The sequence below is a fragment of the Mobula birostris genome, chromosome 27 (assembly GCF_030028105.1).
Source record: "Mobula birostris isolate sMobBir1 chromosome 27, sMobBir1.hap1, whole genome shotgun sequence".
Taxonomy (NCBI): domain Eukaryota; kingdom Metazoa; phylum Chordata; class Chondrichthyes; order Myliobatiformes; family Myliobatidae; genus Mobula; species Mobula birostris.
This window is the reverse complement of record NC_092396.1, coordinates 45091783-45116366: the sequence shown is the minus strand read 5'-3', so window position 1 is coordinate 45116366 and position 24584 is coordinate 45091783. Positions and strand designations below refer to the sequence as shown.

The 24584-nt window shown below is 42.0% G+C and overlaps 1 protein-coding gene across 7 annotated transcripts in view; it reads left to right on the top strand.

Annotated features, from left to right (window-relative positions):
- Positions 1-24584, top strand: part of hspg2 (heparan sulfate proteoglycan 2) — a 551229-nt gene that overhangs the window by 98253 nt on the left and 428392 nt on the right. For all 7 annotated transcript variants that reach the window (XM_072245063.1, XM_072245064.1, XM_072245068.1 and 4 more), the window contains exons 2-3: positions 18879-19008; positions 20358-20450. In XM_072245063.1, coding sequence (XP_072101164.1) covers positions 18879-19008; positions 20358-20450 — 223 coding nt within the window. The remainder of the gene's footprint in view (positions 1-18878; positions 19009-20357; positions 20451-24584) is intronic.

The following is a 24584-nucleotide window of genomic DNA, read 5'->3' as shown; positions in this document are numbered from 1 at the left end:
GGTCAGATCAATGCTTTATAAAACCTCAGCATTATTTTGTTGCTCTTAAATTCTAGTCCTCTTGAAATGAATGGTAACACTGCATTTGCCTTCCTTGCTGCCAACTCAATCTACAAATTAACCTTTAGGGAAACCTGCACAAGGACTCCCAAGACCCTTTGCACCTCTGAATTTTGAATTTTCTTCCCAGTTAGAAAATAGTGTATGCCTAAATTTTCTCTACCAATGTGCATGACCATACACTTCCCTATGCCATATTCTATCTGTCACTTCTTTGCCCATTCTCCTAATCTTTTGTTAGTTCTTCTGCAGACCCTCTGCTTCCTCAACACTACATTTCTCTCCACCTATCTTCATATTGTGTGCAAACTTGGCCACAAAGCCATTAATTTTGTCATCCAAATCGTTGATATATAATGTGGAAAGAGGTGGTCCCAATACTGATCCCCTGCGGAACACCACTAGTCACCAGCAGCCGGACAGAATAGGTCCCCCTTATTCCCATTCTTTATCTTCCTGCCACTCAATCTTCTATCCATGCTCTTCTCTTTTCTGTAATACCATGAGCTCTTATCTTTTTAAGCAGCCTCATGTGCGACACCTTGCCAAAGGCCTTCTGAAAATCCAAGTAAGCAACATCCACTGACTTCCCTTTATCTATCCTGCCTGTTATTTCCTTGAAGGATCCCAACAGATATGTCAGACAAGATTTCCTCTGAAGGAAACCATGCTGATTTGTGCCTACTTTATCATGTGCCTCCAGAATGTTATCCTAATAACGGACTCCAACATCTTCCCAACCACTCAAATCAGTCTTTTCTTCTATTTCCCTTCCTCCTTAAAGAGTGGAGTGACATTTGCAATTTTATGGAGCTTAGAAACAGGCCCTTTGGCCTATTTTGTCATTGCTGGCTATTAAGCATCCAAATTCATCAGTAATCCCATTTGATTCTTCCCACATTCCCATCAGTTTCCCACAGATAGCAGTACTTGCTGCACCAGAAACTATTTGAAGTGTCCAGTTAACTTACAAACCAGTATACGTTTTGAAAGGTGCTGGAATAGTTGGGGAAATCCCACATACACCAGACATCAGGAGCTCACTGAACCAAGTCACTGGAGCTGAGTGGTGGAAGACACTTGTGCCTCCTTTCTTTTTTGTCAGATTTTAAACTATTCTTACGGTATGAGCATAATAAAGGCTTTGGCAGATGGGTGTCAAGTAACATTTAGGTTTGAGCTACAAAGTTATCTGACAGAAAGAAGTAGTAGTAGTAATAATAATAATAAATAAATAGAAATTTTCAAGAACATGAGATGAAGAGCCCTTGAAAGTGAGTCCATAGATTGTGGAAACAGTTAAGAGATGGTGTGAGTGAAGTTAACTCCTTTGGTTCAGGAGCCTGACAGTTGAGGGATAATGATGAACTAGTAATTTTGCAACAACATTCACAGAACTGTTGCTGTCTACAGAAGGAGCTCATTCAGCCCATCACATTCATGCTAGCCAAAACTTGACAGCTGCTTTAGTTCCAGTACACAGACTGGTCCTCAGCCTGTAGGTTATGTATCTTTAGCTACCCCTTCACTTGTGTTTAAAATGGAAGGAGGGTTACTGCCTCCACCCGCTCGTCAAAGTTCAAAGTAAATTACCAAGGCACATATATGTCACCATATATAACCCTGAGTTGCATTTTCTTGAGGGCATGCTCAGTAAATCTATAGAACAGTAACTGTAACAGGATCAATAAATGAGCAACTACAGTGCAGAAGACAAGAACTGTGCAAATGCAAATATAATTAAATAGCAATAAATAATGAGAACATGAGATAGAGTCCTTAAAGTGAGGTCGTTAGTTGCAGAAACATTTCACTGATGGGGCAAGTGAGTACAGTTAACCTTTTTATTCAAGAGCCTGATGGTTGACGGGTAGTAACTGTATTTGAACCTGGTGGAGCGAGTCATGATGGCAGCAACGAGAAGCGAACATGACCTGGGTGATGGGGATCTCTGGTGATGGATGCTGCTTTCTTTCTTTCTTTTTAAATCTTTTTATTGAATAAGTATACAAAAAGGTAAGCCATATAGGCACTAATACACTGTTAGAATATAATAAAATTACGGGAGATATTAATACAAAAAAAATACAAACAATGTAATTTAAACATAACGTACCAAGGTAACATAATAGTATACTAATTTTTATATATATATCAATAGAGAAAAGGAAAAAAAAAGCCCCAAAAAAACCCCACCATGCAACTAACTAAAAGCAAAGCAAAGCAATGGGCTAACTTGAAACCAAACAGAGTTAAAAAACTTAAAATCACGTCCTCAATCCCGACCTCCATAAAAAACAGTAAAAAAAAAACAAGAAGGGTATATATTACATTAAATGAAAATATTGAATAAAAGATCTCCAGGTCTGTTCAAATTTAAATGAAGAGTCATAAAGATTGCTTCTAATTTTCTCCAAATTCAAGCATAATATCGTCTGAGAAAACCAAAAAAAGGTAGTTGGAACATTAAGCTCTTTCCAATGTTGTAAGATACATCTTTTCGCCATTAAAGTAAGAAATGCAATCATTCTACGGGCTGAAGGAGAAAGATTACTGGAAATTTTATGTAGTCCAAAGATAGCAGTAATAGGGTGAGGAGAGATATCTATATTCAATACCTTGGAAATAATATTAAAAATGTCTCTCCAAAAAGTTTCCAGAGTAGGACAAGACCAAAACATATGAGTTAAAGAGGCTATTTGCCCCGGACATCTATCACAAAAAGGATTAATATGAGAATAAAAGCGAGCTAATTTATCTTTGGACATATGTGCTCTATGAACAACTTTAAATTGAATTAGGGAATGTTTAGCACAGATAGAGGAAGTATTGACTAATTGTAAAATCTGCCCCCAGTCATCCACGGAAATAATAGATCCCAATTCTTGTTCCCAATCTGACCTAATCTTATCAAATGGAGCTTTCCTAAGTTTCATAATAATATTATAAATAATAGCCGATGCACCTTTCTGACATGGATTAAGGGATGCTGCTTTCCTATGACAGTGTCTCATGTAGATGTGATCAATGGTCGGGAGGGCTTTACCCATGACGTACAGGGCCGTATCTACTGCCTCATGTAGGATTTTCCATGTAAAGGTATTGCATTACAGACACCTCTACTCATTGAATGAATTGTGTGTTCATCCCTCTCCATTATTTGTATCAGATCACCCCGGTCTCTGTCCCCCAATTATAACCTCTGAAAAATTGAGAAGAAATTTAACTGGACTCAGACTAGGTATCTTTGCTATTGGTGGCTTTGTTTTCTGCATCAAGCAATGTAGTCCCCAGCTTCTCAAACTCTCATGACCATGTGCATTTCAGAAATCGACACTATGGTGTTTTTGCTGCTCTGTTTGAGTGAGTGTGGTTTGTTTTAACTTGCATGGAACCATCCTTTAGTTATTATTGTTGAGTCAACATCATAGAAACTTCCTGTCTATGAAGAGGAAACTGAAACAAAGGAACATACTGGTTAACTCTCTCTATTCTGTCAGCCGTTACTTTCTTCATAGGTCTTCCTTTGCACTATCCTCACCTTCCCTAAGTACATGTTGGCTTATAACCCATGTATTGGCTCGAGCTATTCTCCCCAAGGCAAGCCTGGACACATGTTCAGGCTTTTCAACTAAAAGAGAAGCTTGCTATTATAAAGAACCTTTCACCCTGCAATCTCTCCCAGAGATCTCTATGATCAATTAGATTTTTTTATTTGAAGTGTAGTCATACTGTGGCTGCACAGGTCTTCATGGGCTGGATTGCTGTATGCACGTCACTGAACTATCAAAGCCAAGAATTGTTCTCAGTGAAGAATATTCAAGTTATACTTTGACCTACCTTCAAAGGCAGCCTGAGAACTGAGTACTTCAGAATTTTCTTGTTGACCTGCACGTCATTAAGAACTACAGTTCAGCAATTGTGTGTTGACTTTTTTTTATCTTCCCCTCTCCCTCTACCCACTCTCTGGTGATAGGCAAGGCTGCTTCTCCTTGCCAGAACTTAAAAAAAATTTGATGAATTGGAACAAGGCTGAGGTCAAGGGAAGTTGTCGGGCTATGTCCAATTTAGGCTGGCTGAACCTGGAGAATTTTTTTCAAGGTCTGCTTTTGTACAGAAGAGTCAGTGACTGCTGCCTATTGTTCCTCTGTGATAGTGTGTTCCTCTGCTTGGGGTCCACTTACAAAAACGTAGTTGATTATTAGTTGGAGTTGGCTGCTTTATCACATATTCTGGAGCAGCTGGAAATTAGCGATGTTTGCACAAAGATCTAATAATTTTCCCACGGTATTATCCATTAGACAGTGGGACTGTGCCTGTGAGAGGAGGTGGACTGCCTGAGAATAGGTAGGAAAGTTGCACACTGTGTCTAGAAAATTTGGCTGGAAGTGCAAATGCTGCAATTGTTTAATGTGTTGACAGATATAAGTGAAATGGTCCATTTGCTTTGAAGAGAAAGTTATTGTCATATGCTTAGAACTTCTCAAAATTCCAGTTCTAAAGTCGATTCACTAAGTAAATCTCACTTTTGACTTGCTTCACAATATTTTGGAAGATCAAATCAATTGCTCAATTATTAGTTCATTCATAGGTTAAGGGATCACAGCTTGGTTGAAGTTCAGTTAAAGGAAAATGTCGGGTGTTATTAGCAAATTTATACCTGAATATGGAACAAGGTTTTGCTGCCCAGCCTCTTGTAACAAAGATGAGATTTTATTTAGTATCCAAGAATTGCCTTTTCTTGTCAAATGTATTGGTTCCCAGCCAGAGACGGAGATTCAACACTTACACCAGGATTTGAGTTCCTGATATAACTTGACACTGCAAACCTTCACCTTCGTTCAAAGAAGCATTCAATTCACCCACAAGTTCTGTGGGTTGATAATCCTACTGCGGGTCTTTGTAATGAGCCAGTTCCTCCCTTAGTCAGAACTACTCAGGATGCAACGCACACTGCACAGCTGTGATTTGTGTGCCTCTGTCCATCAGGTTCAATGGGACACTGTCCTTGAAGCAACACACACAAAATGCTGGAGGAAGTCAGCAGGCCAGGCAGCATCTATGGAAGAGAGAACAGTCGACGTTTCAGGCAGAGACCCTTCATCAGGACTGGGGAACAAAAGATGAGTCTGAGTAAGAAGATGGAGGGAGGGGAAGAAGAAACACAAGGTGGTAGGTGAAACCAGGGGTGGTGGGTGGGCAAAGTAAGAAGCTGGCAAGTTGATAAGTGAAAGAGATACAGGACTGGAGAAGGGGGACTCTGATGGGGGAGGACAGAAGGCCATAGAAGAAATAAAAGGTGGAGGGAGGTGATGGGTAGACAAGGAGATAAAGTGAGAGAGGGGAAATGTAACTGGGGAATGGTGAAGTGGGGATGGGGGAAATTACCAGAAGTTTGAGAAATCATATTCATGCCATCAGGTTGGAGGCTACCCAGCCGGAATATAAACTGCTACTCCTCCAACTTGAGTGTGGCCTCATCACGACAGTAGGCCCTTCAGCAGGACTGGAGGAAAAAAAGACAAGATTTATAAGGTGGGGGAAGGGAGAGAGAAACACAAGGTGATAGGTGAAACTGGGAGGGGGAGGGATGAAGTAAAGAGCTGGGAAGTTGATTGGTGAAAGAGATACAGGGCCGGAGAAGGGGGAGTCTGATAGGAGAGGACAGAAGGCCATGGGAGAAAGAAATGGGGCAAGGAGCTCCAGAGGGAGGTGATGCGTGGGCAAGGAGATGAGAGAGGGAAAAGAGGATGAGGAGTAGTGAAGGGGGACGCAATACCGGAAGTTCAATAAGTCAATGTTCATACCATCAGGTTGGAGGCTACCCAGATGGAATACCTGTGCTCCTGCAACCTGAGTGTGGCCTCATCGTGACAGTAGAGGAAGCCATGGATTGACATATGAGAATGGGAAGTGGAATTAAAATGGGTGGCCACTGGGAGATCCTGCTTCTTCTGGGGGGCAGAGTGTAGGTGCTCAGCAAAGTGGTCTCCCAATCTATGTCGGGTCTCACCCATATACAGGAGGCCACACCGGGAGCACCAAATACAGTATGTGACCCCAACAGACTCACAGGTGAAGTATCGCCTCATGTAGAAGGACTTTTTGGGGCCCTGAATGGTAGTGAGGGAAGAGGTGTAGGGGCAGATGTGGCACTTGTTCCACTTACAAGGATAAGTGCCAGAAGGGAGATGCCTTGAATTTGCCCTGTTCTTTGATATGCCGGAGTTTATCCTGTGCTAAATAATACCCAGGGTGAACTTGCCAATGTGATATCAGATTGTTGAGTCAGGGTGATCCTGTGTTGTAGTGTGGCCCAGGGTCATCGGGTCACAGTGACTATATACTCTGGTGGGACCCAGGTACATTGGGTCAGACAACCCTGTGATACACACGGTCGGGGTAAGTCCCATTATTTTTTGTGTCAATGAGTTTATTGCCACACATTCAGCAATTGTGATCCTGATGGATTTTTCTCCGTAAATATTTTAGCCTCTGTCTTTAGTTTCTCTGCAAGTTGATAACAGGCAAGTAATGTGCAGATCTTGACTGTCTCAGACGAGGAGAGTCGAACCACGATCAGTCTCCTTGTCTTTGGCCTTGAGCAGTAGATCCTCCGGGTCACCCTCAGTACTGTGGCGATAAAGGCAGATCAAAGACCCGTTTACCTCTTGACACTTCGAAGACTTTTCACCATCTATAAAGTTAGAAGTATTTTGCAATGTTCTTCACCTTCCTGCATTAGTATAGCTCCCCCAGCACGTACGAAACTACACCAAACAGAGCAAAACAACCTATTTAATTGCTATCCAATCCACCATGCTAAATATTTATTCTTTCCAAAGTTGCTGAAGTGTAGACAATTGACAAAATTCACTGCAGTGACCTACCAGGCTACTCTAACAGCACCTCACGAACCCTGGACATTTGTCACCAAGAACAACATTGGCACCAGGTGTATGGAGACACGGCCATCTGCAGTTCCCTTCCAAATCACACAGTACTCACACCTGGAAATGCATCACCAGCCTTCACCATAGTCTAAATCACAGAGCTACTGCCCAAACAACATCTTCATCAGAAGGGATGGGCAATAAATGCTGGCCCTTATACAATTGCTTCTTTCAATAAAGCTTTTGAATAAAATGTCTGCTGGCATCCTGTTTGATTTGGTGTCAACATCCTTTGGCAAAGTTGCTTTGAAGCACCATGAGATGATGTGTTTTACTGAAAATGTTCAACAATTGGATGTTGTTGTGATTGAGTGACAATGCCAATGTAATACTTGTGACAAGTTGAAATATTGCAACTAACTAGGACTGGGATTTACCGATAGAGTAAGACATGGTGAGCAGTTTACATTTGTTTGATTCTGTCTGGTGAAAGCACTGTCTACTAATAATTTTAACGAGGGTTTATGGAGGTAATAATATACTGCAGCATGATGAGCTGTGTGAAAGGGGGAGTAATACATGTCTTGTTGGCTGCTTTGTGCTTGCCTGCAAACCTTTTTTGTTAGTTCTGAGATGCGATGAATAGAAGTACTTGTGTTTCAAGTGAGCCTGTGCTGTAATTGATGGATACTATTCTTGAGTAGAGAAGCTTGTTCTGACAGGCAAACCAATTCTTTTCAGCATTCATCCTCCTTTGTCTGTTGATCTACAGATAAGAAAGACTTGGTTGCCTTGAGTCTGCATTCTTGCATTGGCAATGTGTATCCTTTGCAATGCTGCTTGTATTATTTAATTTTGGGGGGGGGGGTGGTTCCAGTAATTTGTAGCTTCTCACTGTGTGTGCTGGTCCAGACTCCCAAAAGACACCTCGTCAGATCAGGTATATCCTGTGTTGGCATTGTCATTAAATGTACTCTTGTGGAGACCAGGAATCGCTGTGTGCTTAGGTCGTGTATTAAAGATGGATTAGTGTCTTGCATCCTCAAACTCTTTAACTCCCTGCTGCACCAAGCCTGCGGAACTGCACTTTTCCTTTGGCTTTCTTTCTTTTTCCTGTATACCTCAGGTTAGAGGATGATAGAGATTGTGCTGTCCATTTGTCAGGGCTGCTCACATACCCCATGGCTCCTGTAAAACCTTTACCTGTCTTTCAAGTGCTTTTGTTGCATTGGCTACATTCCTTTTCTTGTTCCTTCAAACTGTCCCAGATTACCTCATTTGCAAAAAAGAGATGATATTGTGTCTAATGCCTATAATAGATGCTATTTTATGCATGATAGAATCTCATAGTCAACAGTGTAGGATTATATCAATGGACAAATAATGGATTGATAGTCCCTGTCCTCATTGGAGTAAAATGTGACTTTAACCATGAAAGTTTCGAGATTGCTATACAACCCTTTTGGTCTGGCGATCATATGAACACAATAGGAGCAGGAAAAGGCCACTTGGCCCCTCAACGTCACTCTCCTATTCAGTATGACCATGGCTGATCTGCTTCAGGTGTCATATTTAAGTTTGCTGTGTGGGCTATATCAAAGGAGTTGATGAATCAGCATACAGGAGAGAGATTGAAAACTTGGCTGAGTGGTGTAATAACAACAACCTATCGCTCACTGTAAATAAGACCAAGGAGCTTCAGGAGAGGGAAGCCAGAGGTCTGTGAGCCAGTAATCATTGGAGGATCAGAAGTGCAGAGGATCAAAAGCTTTAAATTTCTGGCCATCACTATGTCAGAGGACATGAACTGGACCCATCATATAAATATAATTGCAAAGAAAGCATGACTGCACTTCTACCTCCTCAAGAGTCAGTAGAGGTTTGGGATGTCATCAAAAACCTTGCCAAACTTATAGAAGTGTGTGGTGGAAAGTGGCTGCATTATGGCCTGGTGTGGGAAGGCCAAGCTTTCAGGCTCAACTGTTAGGCTCTTGAACAAAGTGGGACACTACACTTGTTCTGTTTCTGCTGTTCGCACAACCGATGGTCTCACTTTAAAAACTCTTTATCTTGTTATTCTACTACTTCAACTACTGCACGGAGTCTTGTCATCTTCAGAAGTTTTCGGATGACTCTGCCATAGTTGGATGCATCAGCAGGGGAGATGAGGCTGAGTACAGGGCTACGGTAGGAAACTTTGTCACATGGTGTGAGCAGAATTATCTGCAGCTTAATGTGAAAAAGACTAAGGAGCTGGTGGTAGACCTGAGGAGAGCTAAGGAAACCCCTGTTTCCATCCAGGGGGTCAGTGTGGACATGGTGGAGGATTACAAATACCTGGGGATACGAATTGACAATAAACTGGACTGGTCAAAGAACACTGAGGCTGTCTACAAGAAGAGTCAAAGCCATCTCTATTTCCTGAGGAGACTGAGGTCCTTTAACATCTGCCGGACGATGCTGAGGATGTTCTACGAGTCTGTGGTGGCCAGTGCTATCATGTTTGCTGTTGTGTGCTGGGGCAGCAGGCTGAGGGTAGCAGACACCAACAGAATCAACAAACTCATTCGTAAGGCCAGTGATGTTGTGGGGATGGAACTGGACTCTCTCACGGCGGTGTCTGAAAAGAGGATGCTGTCTAAGTTGCATGCAATCTTGGTCAATATCTCCCATCCACTACATAATGTACTGGGTGGGCACAGGAGTACATTCAGCCAGAGACTCATTCCACCGAGATGCAACACTGAGCATCATAGGAAGTCATTCCTGCCTGTGGCCATCAAACTTTACAACTCCTCCCTTGGAGGGTCAGAAACCCTGAGCCAATAGGCTGGTCCTGGACTTATTTCATAATGTACTGGCTTAATTTACATATTACTATTTAACTATTTATGGTTCTATTACTATTTATTATTTATGGAGCAACTGTAACGAAAACCAATTTCCCCCAGGATTAATAAAGTATGACCATGACTATTTCATGCTCTCGTTAGTTATTGCTATTTATTTATATTTGCATTTGCACAGTTTGTTATTCATTGATCCTGTTTACAGTTAGTGTTCTATAGATTAGCTAAGTATGCCCACAGGATAAAGAATTTCAGGATTGTATGTGGTGACATGTATGTACTCTGATAATAAATCTTACTTTAGTTTATTTTTAACTTTATTTCCTTCTCTTCTGTGCTAGATTCCCGTCGCCTTCATTTCCTCAATCTTTTGGAAATGTTTCTACCTCCTCTTTAAGTGCCCCCAGTGCTCCAGCCTTCATGACCCGCTGTGGCAGAGATTTTCAGATATTCACTATTCTCCATGAACTGTAATTCCTACACACCTCTATTTAAAATGATGGCATTTTTTTAATATTGTAGCCACGTTGGCTTGTTTGAGACCATCCCACTGGTGGAAGTACCTCACCCCTGCCCTGTCACCATGCTTAGGATCTTCTGTATTGCAGTAAGATCATCCCTCATTGGTCTAACCTCCAAAGAAACAGATCCAACTTCTTTATCCATTTATTATTGACCAATCTTCTCATCCCAGCAAGTAGAAAGGGTCTATAACAATGACAGCAGACTCTTGAAATAACTTATCTAACCAATGCTTTGATATGAGAGCCCACTACAATGTCATCTGGAGAATGGGATGAGCATTGACAGCCTCTCGTAGTTGCAAATCGCCCTCTAATTATCTACACATCCATGGATATGTTTTGTTTAAAGCTAATTTCAGTGGTGTTGACTGATGAATTAATGTTCTCATCTGTGTAAATGATGTCATCTTGACACCACTCATACGCGTTGAATTGAAAATAGAATGTAATAAAGCAAGGTTATAAATAAATTGAGCATTAAATTGCAGGCTGGGGGACAAGTTTGGTGGATGAGAATTTGCTTCAAAAATTTAATATGGAGCAGTCAACATGATTGAACTTCTGAGTTGTAACCCTAAATTTAATCGTGCTGAAAATACCTCAATGATCTCAGTGAATTCAAGTGTTGGCTCCAAGGTGTTAACGTTCCTTGTGGAGTGGAATATTTACAGCCAAGAAGTCACTAGCTTTTATGAAATGTAGAGAGGCACAGTAAGCATTATGCAATGTTACTAAATTCCATTTCCCTGTTCCATCTGATCGTTCTAAATGATGGCTTTTCGGTGTGGGGAGTGTGCTGATACAATAAGTAGCACCCACTGCTTGGGTTAGCCCATTTGACATTCTGCGTGCTGTTAATGCTTTGCAAGTCACTACTGCAGAGCCTGAGATGAATAACATCATCATCAAACCTTCTGATCAAGGTGATTTATAACAGAGAGAGTGTGTGTCTCTCATAGTGACCTGTGGAGGGTTGGACCTGAACAGGGAGTGTGTCTCTCTCATAGTGACCTGTGGAGGGTGGGGATTGAACAGAGTATGTGTGTCTCTCATTGTGACCTGTGGAGGATTGGATAGGGAGGATTGGATAGGGATTGAACAGAGAGTGTGTGTCTCTCATTGTGACCTGTGGAGGATTGGATAGGGATTGAACAGAGTATGTGTGTCTCTCATAGTGACCTGTGGAGGGTTGGATAGGGATTAGACAGAGAGTGTGTGTCTCTCATAGTGACCTGTGGAAGGTGGGGATTGAATTTACAGCTTCCCTTCATGCAACACATTCCCGGTGTAACTGAAGCTGAAGTTGTGAAAATGACCGACCCTAGACATTTCTGGATAGCTGTAAACCCATGTGACAATGACACTGAGTGGATCTGTGTGGAGTAGCCTGCAGCCCAGTATTATTCACTGAAGTCCCTTTAAAATGGATGTGATGCATATATGTTGAAGTAGAGATTTTTTTTACTCCCCCTAGAGAATACAAAAGTCGAGTGTCTGTTTAGGTAAGTGTTTACATTTATAGGCTAAATGTCCCGATGTGAAAGATCGCCACTCTGACTGAAGTCTGTGGGGCTGATTGCTACAGGATTATAGTTGGCCTGGAGGCACTGGTACTGCTAAAGGAAGTCTGTAGGTTGGAAGGGATTGAGGACCATGTTAATGTAAGGTGACTCACCTACTGTATGGTCCTATTGGTTTAAGGAACATGCCTCTGAGCTGTGAGTTTTGAGCATTTTTTCCTGATTATCATCAGAATAGCTTGGGGGAGCTGCTTTGTTTTGGCCTCTCCCATTGGACAAGTGGTTGCCTGTTCTGATGTAACCTGTTCTTGGACAGTTGTGGGAAGTCAGAAGACTGCAGCTGTCAGACTCCTCCATGGTTCTTGTTGTGGGGTGGATGAAATCACCGGAGGGACAGTTACTGGTAGATACAAAGCAGCTTCTTTATTCAACACAACAAGGTACAACAGACATCATACGGACGGAGACGCTTTCGGTAGAAAGGTCTGCTAGCCCAATGTGGGCTCGATATTTATATGCTAAACACAAAGGGCAATCGCTACTTAAAAAGTTACAGACAATGCATAGACAATGCTTCCTATTGAAGCTACATACAAAATATCACACCACCTAAGCTTCATCCTTTCCTTCCGACGCCAACATGTCTGGATTGGTATCCACAGCCTTTAGGAATGCAATTAAATCCACAATACATTTATTTGGCATTTTACGTGCTAACATAGAAGACAATTAATATTTATAATGTATAGATAAGACTGTCTTCGAAACTACAGCATCAGGTCAAACTACAGCGCCAGAAGCATCTGGTAGTCACACATTTTTAGGGAGCGTATTGTTGTGGATCCAATCCACAGTACTTTGTCAAATAGAAGTCTGGTGGCCAAAGTCATTTAAGTGTAAACAAATCATCTACCCAAAAAAACTCACTCTAACAGTCCTCAGCTGTCAGACTCCTCCATGGCCCTCGCTGTAATCACTGAATCCTGGCTAGACTGAGGCATGCCTCACCCTCGGAAACCTGAGAACCAGCCTTGTGTGTGTGATCCTCTTCAAATCTCAACCAATGACCCATGAGGGAATATGGAGACAGGGTGCTTGATTTGTGAGTTTCTCCGAAGCAGGCAGATATATCTCCTCTTTCTCGGTTTGAGTCTGAATCTGATTGTATTTTCTGACTGATTTTGGGCGTGCAGCCTTCGTGGCAGTTACTCTGAACAGTACTGCAGCAGGCGTGCTTTATGCTGAGGGTTACCGCCACTGTAGGGAGATTTATTAACAGTGCTGAAAACCTTGCCCTGAGGATATTGTTCTGTGAACTGACTGGTGGAGCAGGGTATGTGGAGAATGTGGGATACCCAATATTATCGATCATTTAATTTTCCTGGAAGTTCAGGGAAAGGCATTCTACAGCTTTGTGAACATTCAAACTTTTAACCTCAGGGCGATTTCTCGGTGGATATATACTAGCTCTCGCTCCAATACACATGTTGGATTTCTGCCATGTTTTGTGCAGGCACATTTGCCAACAAAGACAGATACAGACTTTATTATTAAAGAGCAGCCAGTGGAGATTAAATGTGGGATTCAGTTAGGTTGACAATGCCAGGACGAATTGTTTGTGCTCTGAGACTGAAGTTATCCAGCTGTGGTTGTTTTTTCTTCTGACTAGCAGCCTTGCACACAGTTCAACGTGGATCAGACCATGTCTACTGCACAAGTTGACGTTCCACCAAATGCAGGCCTCAAGTGAAGGGGTTAAAGGCCAAAGGAATAGTTGCATATTGAAGGAATATGGATGCCTGTTCTTATTTTCAATTTACTCATTTTGTATTGTAGCTAATTGGCAGGAATTGGGGTATTTTTGGAGGAATTAGGGCACTTTTGGAGGAGAACAGGGTTTAGAGTTGGCTAGCAGTGCATAAAATTGACAGCCAGGAAAAATCAATAAAGGTAGACCAGATCTGCCCCATTTTCCTCCCTAATAAACACTCACTCCCTCAGCCAAACACCCAATGCACTCCCAAGCCTAACTGAATAGCTCTGTAATCTCCTGGGAGTGGCAGAAACAACAGAGTGCCCAGGGCCAGACAGGGCAAACCTCCTCTGGCACCAAAAACCTAACAGTACTGGAGTGACACAAAGTCAGAATCAGGTTTATTATATGTTGTGAAATTTGCTATTTTGTGGCTGGAGTACAGTACATGACATAAAATTAATTCTAAGTTGCAAAAATAAATGAAAAAGTGTACAAGGCAATTAACGAGGTAGTGTTCGTGGACATTCAGAGACCTGATGGTGATGGTGGAGGGGAAGAAGCTGCTTTTAAAACTTTGTCTGAGTTTGCAGGCTCCTGTATCTCCTTCACTGTGGTAGGAACAAATTGCGACAGACCACTTTGTTTAAAAAAACAAAAACTTGTCCTTCTACCCTAACCCCAGCCTTACTTCTGTCACCCTGAAGCTCGGCTCTAGTACTGTACCTCCACCTTGGCCACATGCCCCCTCCTCTGCATTCAGCCTCTGTCTTAAACAACTGAGTGGGCTCAGGCACATAATGTGTGTCTTCAGTTCCCTCATGGGTCACTGATATTCCCAGTTTGTGTCAACACTTGTCGGCTGGTCACAGCACAGCAAGAGGCCATCCATCCCATCGCATCATGCTGGCTCTCTGATAGAACAAATGACTAGTTCTGCCTAGGGCTCCTTTCTCCATTCCATACCCTTGTAGCTTTTTCTTTACCACACATCTCTCCATCTCTGTCATGCAGGAACCTTCCTCCACCCCTACCATTAGGCAGTACATTCCAGGTTGCAAACACAGGGCACTTAAATAGTTTTTACATGAATGAGCACATGTTGCTTTATCAGGACAATTAAAGGAGCATCTGCAAGATTTAAGCCTCCATCGCTCTCGGGATCTCAGGACCACACAAGCTTCTCCACCGCGACAAGGTGACAATCCGCGGAGAAGTACATCTGTAGAAATTTGCGAGAGTTTGGTGACATACCAAATTTCCTGAAACTCCTAATGAAATATTCTTTGTAATTGTATCAGTATGTTGGGTCCAGGTTAGATCCTCAGAGATGTTGGCACCCAGGAACCTGAAATTGCTCACTCTTTTCGTTCTGATCCCTCTATGAGGACTGGTGTGTGTTCCCTCATCTTATCCCTTCTGAAGCCCACAATCTTTCGTTTTACTGATGTTGAATGCAAGGTTGTTGCTGTGATACCCCTCAACCAGCTGATCTATCTTGCTCCTGTACACCTTCAAAGATTCAAACTATTTATTATCAAAGTATGTATGCAGTATATTCATCTTCCCCACAGACAGCCATGAAACAAAGAAAACTATGGAACCCACTCAAAGAAAAACATTACATCCCAACCCCCTTCCCCCCACCGCGTGCACAAAAAAACCAAATCTGGCAACGGGGGAACAAAAGAAACGAGTGACAAACACAAAATCGAAAGAGTCCACATTCGGTTTAGCTCAGTTCATTATCCACAGACCACCCCAATCAAAATTGCCCAAAATGACAGCAAAAAGGGAGTGACTAGAAACTTGTCACAATGTGAACCATGGAGGCCAATCCAAAAACCTTGCCCAAAACCTAGGACTGGCACATCCTCTGACAGCATTGCGGGAGAGAGAGGCCATTTGAACACAGGGACCTTCATTCTGGAGCAGCAAGCGAGAGGGAGTGAAAGACCGTCACTCACAGAGACCTTCTTCCGGCAGCAGCAAGCGAGAGGCTAGTAGAATGAGCAGAACACCCCTTCGCCTTTCGCACTCGCCCCTGATTTCAATCGTCCTCAGCGCATAGGTTGGCGAGAAATGGAGTTGATCATGGTCTCCAGGCTTCTTGGCCTTGAGGCTACCCAAAGCCTCAGAGAAACCTCTTGGAGACGGCAAAGCACCAGATCACTGAATCGGCCCAAATATAGATCACAAGCCACACAGTTATGAGTGCAGCGAGAATAGAATGGTGGGCTAAGTACGCATCCTTCAGGTGCACCGCTAGTGGTTATCAGTAAGGTGGTAGAGGCATTATTTCTCATCTGCACAGGGTTTGTTGGAACTCTTTGATTAGAACTGTAGGAATGATTGTGCCAACTTTCAGTGTCTGTCTCTCTAGTGTAATTCTCTGCTTTCAAAATATGACATAAATGATGTGGAAGACTCATGCTGAGTTCATACTTCAAAGCTGCTGGTGTATCCTGTTCGTATTTCAACTGGCTGTCTGTCCAGTTTCCCAAGTATTGCTGTATTCCTCGACACGACATCCAGTTGTCCTGTGTTTGACTGTCTGCTTATCCGACTCTCACAGAGATAGGAACTATTGGTGGCTTTGTAGTCGCTAAAGTTGTTTGTTGCTGCTGGTCACTGATCCTCACAGGTTCTTTGAAGATCTCCTTCAAAACATGAGACTTTTTTGTTCTCTGATCCTTATGAGATTGTTACTTTCTTATCCATACAATGCCAGTTGTAATGAAATAAATACGGAAAATGCCTAAGGTATTCAGCAGGTCAGGCATCATTTGTAGAGGGGCAAACTGAGTTGATGTTTTGGGTCAATGACCTACCTCCTGAATTGGCTCATCACCACTGTTGAGTGGTGAACATATGCAATAATGTCGACTTTTCACCTTTTGTCTCATCGATGGAAGGGTATGCAGTCCCCACATTGGCCTCAGAACTAAAGCGGAAGCAAGTTGCCCTCATCCTGGAAGCTGCCCAAGAAGAAGATTGGGGCGCGGTCTTTGAACATGATTATAGAGCTGATGATTGTTAAGTTACTGTGAGCTTCAAAAATGTGCTTACTCTTTACTGAAGATGACCACAATCACCTCATCTCAGCTATAATGATGCACAATCCGCTGAATATTTTCAGCATTTTCTGTTTTATTTAATAAGGCTAATTTACACATTCCATGTTCTGCAGATACTACCTAACCTGCTGAATGTTTCAAGTGTATTTTGTTCCTGCTTTAGACTTTCAGCATTCACAATTCTTTGCCTTCTAAATCCTGCTCTCTCATGAATTCAGAGCTGCAATCAAAATGTCATCAAAGTTGGAAACTGTCAGAATTAAAAAATTCCTTCCATTGTAATCTGCAGAAAGGAGTCTGATTAAAAATGAGCTCCAATGCTTAGCTCTGTTGTGGTTCTGAGGGTAACAGCAGCCAGCAGATGGATTTGACAGCTTGCTTCACCTAGTGCTCTTGCAGTATACTTCAAAGGCATGCTGAAACTTTAAACTTTATTTGGAATGGAAAACACTGGAGGAATAATTCTGAGGCTTCCTGTTGAAAGATGGTGGATTTGATTCTGCACAATCTGAGCCACCCGGCTTCTAACCTCGGTGTATAATCAGTTGTATGAGGGTATTACTGTCTGGTCTATGTGACTCCTGACCCACCATGAATTTTTAAAATGTCTCCTCAGTTTGGAGGGCATTTAGGGATAGACAGTAAATGCTGATATTGACAACAACCTCATATCTTATGAATAAATACAAAAAAAAAGCCAAGACAATTTAAAGCCTGACCTCATTAACTGAGCTTCAACAGTTCACCTTGATGGAGTTTTAAGAAGAGTACATTTTTTAAACACTATTAAAACTAATGTATTAGGATGGGCCCACCCTGAGCAGACTTCCGGAAGAATGTGGCTCGAAATGCAGCAGATAGCCTTAATTGAGGTATGGAATTCAAGGCCTCCTGTTTAGATTAATACTTGACGCTGTGTGTACATGTCCAACGAGTGCACAAACAGCATGATTGAGTCATTGAGGAAATCACTGCTTTTGCTTTGAAGCCCTGTTACCATGGTGATGTTAGTGTGTGCTCTGGTTGATGGTTTGATAGGTATTTCTCATAGAATGCACTCCTGTGATTAATATTTACTGACGTGTATTGGGGGGGGGGGGAAGCTGGGGAGGGAAACGGGGACTGGTGCAGGAAACCAAAATGCCACAGATAAAGTCAGTGAAGTTACTGGCATCTAACCATCTGTGAGAATCATAGAATCCCATATCCCTTCGGCCCATCAAACTGTTGGATCTGGAGATGATGTTGTGAAGAACCACCTCTTTGGAAGTCAAGAATGAGGTATAAATCCTGAGATTGCATCTATTTTATTAGATCTTTATAAGAAATAACAGTAAGCAACGCGTTGTACCGTAAAGAGGAGGGGAGAGAGAGAGCACGACAAGAAAGAACAAAAAAACAGTTGGAGAAATTCAAAGAACCTTGCCTTGTAATTGTCTTTATACTTCAAACTAGCTTAAAATGGACAAATAAGAAAATTCTTTTGATAAGAACAGTCCATGAAACAGTTTGATTTATGCTGGCATGGTGTAGGCTTACCCATAAAAGCAAAAAAAACAGAACTAGTTATACTACAAATGACTGGAAATCCTTTGAAAAATTACAAACAGGTATTTATGCAAACATATAAGCAAGCAAAAAGAAAAAAATGACATTTTAGACACTGATCTAGTGCTGGTACTTTTCCTTGGACCTTGTCTGCAATCCCGTAAGCGCCTTTTCTCAATGATCCACCCAGGTCACGTTTAAGATATAACATGGAATCAGCTCCCAGCTTTTCAGAGAGGACTTTGCAACTCTCCTTTACTGTGTAAGGGAAAGGTGTCTCTTTCTTTCCCAACCCTCCACGACTTCTGTTTATTGATTGCTCTCCACGGAGAACCTAAAGTCACCTGGTAGTTTTGTGTCTGCTCCGATTTGTTCTGTCGTAAATACGACTGGGATGCTATAGTCCAGCCACTCAAATCAGGTTATTCAGTTGTAAAATTAGCTGTGATTTGTGAGGTGTATTCAGTGAGTCAACAAACAACCAGAAGGTAAAATGCCTGACATTTTGGTGAACACTTAGAGCCTTCGAACACGACATCCTGTTGGAGAGACCCTCTGTTAGGTCTGTTACTCAGTTTATTTCTGTGGAGGCAATATAAGATTAACTGTGGTGATGTCTGAGTATAAATTGCATTTTTCTCCGTTTTCCTGCAGGTTGTAAATGCATCGAAGGTTTTGGATGAAGTCCCAATCCCATTGGATTCGGAGTTGCATCAGAGTCACCATAGAGAGAAGAGGTTGTACTCACTAACATCAGACGATGAGGACCTTACTGTGTCTGCTGGTAGGTAGCAAATGGAAAGATGGATTGAAACAGCCTTCAGCATCAGCTTGGAGTCTTTCCTGTTCCCTGTCTGCCTGTATTGAAGCCATAGCCATCAGCTTTTCCACAGTTCATAGTCACAGTAACAGGCCCTTTGACCAATCCAAGCCATTTAACTGTCTACTCCCATCAACCTGCACCTCAGTCACAGCTCTCGATACCTTTACCATCCACGTATCTATCCAAACTGCTCTTAAACTTTGAAATCAAAATCGCATCCAGCACTTGCGCTGGCAACTTGTTCCAACTCTCACCGCCCTCTGAGCGAAGAAATTTCCCCTCATGTTCACCTTCCACCCTTAACCCATGACCTCTGGTTGTAGTCTGCTTGCATTTACCCTATCTAAGGCTGTGTGGCTGTAGAGACTTGCAGTGAGGAGTGTGTGGAATAAGTCTGTGGTGGAGGCATCATTTGGAGTAATTTTAGTTCAGGATGAATAGTATCCTTTTTAGCTATCCCTAACACAGCTGATTACTTGAATAAAGTGTAGCTGCCTGTGATAAGTGCGGGTCTCTCTGTTGACACTTGGGATCAGGGCAGCGATGCTGAGGCAAGTGAGTTAAAGGCTGCCCTTCTACGTTGGGCTATGCACAATCGCAAGAAACTGCAGAGAATTGTGGACGTGGCTCGGGACATCATGGCAATCAGACTGTCACTGCCCTGGCAAAGCAGCCAGCTTAATCAAAAGACCCCACCCATCCTGGTCATTCTCTTTTCTTCTGCTCCCCCCTTCCACTGAGCAGAAGGTACAAAAATCTGAAAGCACATACTAACAGGCTCAAGAACAGCTTGTAAGACTACGAAGTGATTCCCTTGTCTGACAAGATGGACTCTTGACCTCACAATCTACCTCGTTATATTCTCACACTTGTTTACCTGCATTGCACTTTCTCTGTAGCTGTTACACTTTATTCTGGACTTGTTATTTTATCTTGTTCTACCTCAGTGCATTGTGTGAAGATTTGATTTGTGTGTACTGTATGCAAGACAAGTTTTTTCACTATATCTTGATATACTTGTGACAATAATAAACCAGTAACTTGAATCTAGTCACGGCCACTCATGAAAGTTACTTTTTTTGCATTCTGTAAAATGGGTTGCATTCCATGCAGTGTACAGTGCAACAGTGTATAAACTGTGTGGATGGCTTTTGTGCAAATCAGAAATACATTTGAATCATGACAATTACATGATTATTGGTGCAAAAACCCAGATATTTTATTCTGAGAGCCATTGTCCATCCAGGACTTAGAACAGAGGCCTTCAAAGACTGGAATTAATCTTGTTGTTTTCCTCTTATTTTCCACAGAAGGCAGTGCTGATTTTGAAGAGGGCAGCACACCAGATGTGTTCAATTACACCACAGAACAGTTTCCAACAATTCCACAGGGAAAGAAAACAGGTAAAAAAAAATGGAATTGTTTCTTGAAGCCCTAAGTTGTATTTGTGATGAGAGAAAAATCTAGTCCTGTTCATAATGAACTAAGAATGACTTCCTAGTGAGTCATCTCGTGCTGGTTGTGATGCACAGTTCCACCTCAGCAAGTGGGTCAGTGGATGTCTGCTTTGTGGAGTCGTGTGATTAGAATCTGTTTTGGCAAGATCCCCAGTCCCAGCTGTATTTCAAGATCAAAATCTGCATCCATCATCATCCTTCTTATTTTGTAGAGTAAAAATGCAGAACATCTTTTTATTTCACTGACACCAAGGTTTCAGGTGACGGTTATAAATTGCATTTGAATTTTGGGTATCGTGTCATTTGATGATGATGGTTGCTGCTACATATTAAATTCTCTGGGTACACCCATTTCTGTGTGTATATATTGAACATGTATGACATACGTTTGTTGCTTGGTGTCTGTGGGAAAGTCTTCAGATTTGGTGTTCATCAATTTAATGCAGAGAAAAAATCTTATGAGGAGACAAGGATTGAATTACATTTCCAGACCAGCTTGTGAATTCAAGGCAGCCAAGTGACACTGTAGATTCTTGAGAGCTGTTGATGTCCAAGATTTTTGATTCAGTTGGGCACCCTACAATCTTTTCCCTCTTCTCATTGCTTTATATTTCCAATTCAGTTCTAACTTTAGAAATACTCAGTGTCGCACTGCAGGATTTGGATGCGAGTCTCCACTGTGGCACCGTGTTGTATTGGCCAAGCTTGTCAATCTGTACATGGCGTGATTTAATGTGGATTAGCTCTTTCATCCCCCAATCCATGTCACTAAAACAGATTAGCATACTGTTTGGTCACCTGGCTGTGGGGAAGCTTGTAAGTAATTTAGTTACAAACAACGGGAATTCTGCAGATGCTGGAAATTCAAGCAACACACATAAAAGTTGCTGGTGAACGCAGCAGGCCAGGCAGTATCTCTAGGAAGAGGTGCAGTTGACGTTTCAGGCCGAGACCCTTCGTCCTGACGGTCTCGGCCTGAAACGTCGACTGCACCTCTTCCTAGAGATACTGCCTGGCCTGCTGCGTTCACCAGCAACTTTTATGTGTGTTGAATTAATTTAGTTATCTCATTGCAAAGCTTCCTCAGTGTCTGGATGGACTCAGTGAGCGAAGACCTTCTCTTGTGCTGGAGCTGAGGTAAAGAGTGGGATCATATGAGAACAGCCTTTCTTATTACTTGCTTTCTTTCTGCTGACAGCAAGAGCTGTCCATCTCTGCTCATGACATTTGAATATTCAACCTGATTCCTGTCTTATCTCACTGCTACCTTGCTGGCTAAGCCTTGATTGAACTTAATTCTGTTCTCTAAATTCCTCCTCCAATCCACCTTTTTGGATACCATTCTTCTGGACATTTTTCTTAATTGCGTCTTACTTGGAGTGTCACCAACTGTGCATTGCTAGGAAGTGTCAGTGACGTATAAACACCATTAGAAAATGACAGTGTAATAAAAAAAACACTGAGTAGCTCACAATAGGGGGTTGACAATATATTGTGCAAGGGGCCCAGGTACTGAATGTGAGTCAGCCTTCAGATAAGGTCAGCAAGGGTAGGTTCAACACAGTGGAGATGAACGAAGGGATCTGAGAATACAGGTGCATAATTCATTGAAAGTGGTATCACAGGTTGATAGGGTCGTAAAGAAAGGTTTTGGCACATTGTCTTCATAAATCGAGGTATTGCGTACCGGAGATGGTACGTTATGTTGAAGTTGTATAAGACGTTGGTAGGCTAATTTGGAGTATTTGGTGCTGTTTTGGTCACCTACCACAGGAACGATGTAAATAAGGATGTTGCTGAGTCTGGAGGACCTGAGTTATAAGGAGAGGTTGAATAGGTTAGGTACGTATTCCTTGGAATGTAGAAGGATAAGGGGAGATTTGATAGACTTATACACAATTGAGGGGTATAGATAGGAGAAATGCAAGCAGCTTTTTCCACTTAAGTTGGGTGAGATTACAACTGTAGATCATGGGTTAAGAGTGAAAGGTGAAAAGTTTAAGGGGAAATCGAGGGGAAAATTCTTCACCTAGAAGTTTGTGAGAGTGTGGAATGAGCTGCCAGCGCAAGTGGTGCATGTGAGCTCGATTTCAGCTTTTAAGAGAAGTTTGGATAGGTGCATGGATGGTAAGGAGGGCTATGGTCCCAGTGCAGCTTGATGGGAGGAGGCAGTTTAAAAGTTTTCAGCGTAGACTAAATGGGCCAAAGAAGCATTCTGTGCGATACATCTTCGATGACTCTGCTATTCCTAAGTGCATCACTCACCCTGACACAAGCAGCAAAGCCAAGTGACTGTTTTGAAGTGGTTGTTAAGCCTGCACAGCTGGAGTGATGCATCTCAGTATAGTTTTAAGTTTCTCCATGATAAACATTGCATGCTTGTGACTGTTGTCTAAAAGTTTAGACCTGGCAAAATGTTACAGTATTATTTCTAACTCAGCTGATGCATTTGAACAGCTGATCAGTGCTGGTCTGAAAATGGTGGATTGCTTAGTGACATGCAAACTTTGCCCACAAACATGGCTGTACTGTTTAAAGACACTAGCTATAATGGCTAGGCTTTACTTTCAGCCTTTTGTGGCTAATATTATTGATTATTTCATAATGTTCACAAGTTAGCAGTTGTTCAAATGGAAACTCTGCTATACAATATTTTTACAATCCTCTCAAGGAGAGAGAACAATTTAATCAAATGATGACAGACTGTGATAAGCAGACTAACTTATTTTACTTGTAGTTTAATATCCTCAGGGTACCTGAAGGCCAAAGAGGTAAAGGTATAATGAACTCACCCATGCAACAGAGCCACCCACATGCTCGCCCACCCAGCAGATCTGTCCACCCCACCCTGCCCGGCAGAGCCCTGCTCGTATTTTCCTCTCCAATGTTTATTTTGCTCCCTATTGAACACAGCAGTTGGATTTCCCTGCACCGTTACCTCTAACAGTGTACTCTAGGCTTGAGCCATTCCCTACAAAATAAGTATGTGTCATTTTTTTTGTTCTTTTGCTATTCATTTCCATTCTGATTCTCGAAGCATCCACCAATAAACACAATTTCTCTTTTTATATCAAACTAATATACACCCAGACTAATATTTGCTTTGGTTCACTGACAATTTTTATCTGAATATACCTCTGTAAAGGCACCAGGACACGTCTTTACTTTAGTAGTCGCCTGAGATATTTTAAAGACAACAAATAAATTCAGTAAGCAAAGTAACTTTTGGCCTTTCTGGAGATAGGGTGACAAAGAAGATCAGCCCTGTGTAACTTGTCATGCCTGATTTTGTTAAATTTTTATTGAAGTTATGTTGGTCCCTTCTTGTGACAATTACAACAGGCCACCCAGGAGAGAAATACACCATAGGTCAGTACCTTTATGCAAATGAAGACACTAATTAATTACCTTATTTTCACTCCAAGTTGGAAATTGGTGAAAACTTTCACAAGAATTTTGTTTCAACACGTTTCTTTGCAAAACTCTCTTGCCTTGTTTTACTCTTCATAATTTCACATGTTCAAAATAGTCTCAAGTTGAGCACAGCGTTATTGAAAGGGACTATGAAGGGGAGAGGAAAAAGCACAGAAACTCAGATATTGACAACAGTGAGATTAAGTTATTATCATAAGACATAAGTACAGAATTGGCCATTTGGCTCATCGACTCGGCTCTCAACTTCATTCTCCTGCCTTCACCCCATAACCTTTGACACCCTTGCAAATTAAGAATTTATCAACCTCCATTTTGAATATTCCCATTGACTTGGCCTCTACAACTGTCTGTGGCAATGAATTCACAGATTCACTACCCTGGCTAAAGAAATTCCTCCTCATCTCTGTTCTAAAGGGATGTCCTTCTGTTTTGAGGCAGTGATACCCCCTCTAAACTCCAGCAAGTGCAGATGCAGTGCCATCAAATGCTCTTCATGCATTCACCATTTAATTCCTGGATTATTTTCATATGCCTTCTCTGGACCCTCACCAATGTTGGCACATCCTTCCTTGTATATGAGGCTCAAAACTGTGCACAATTCCCCAAAAGTGGTCTGAGCAGTGCTTTATGAAACATCAGGATTAC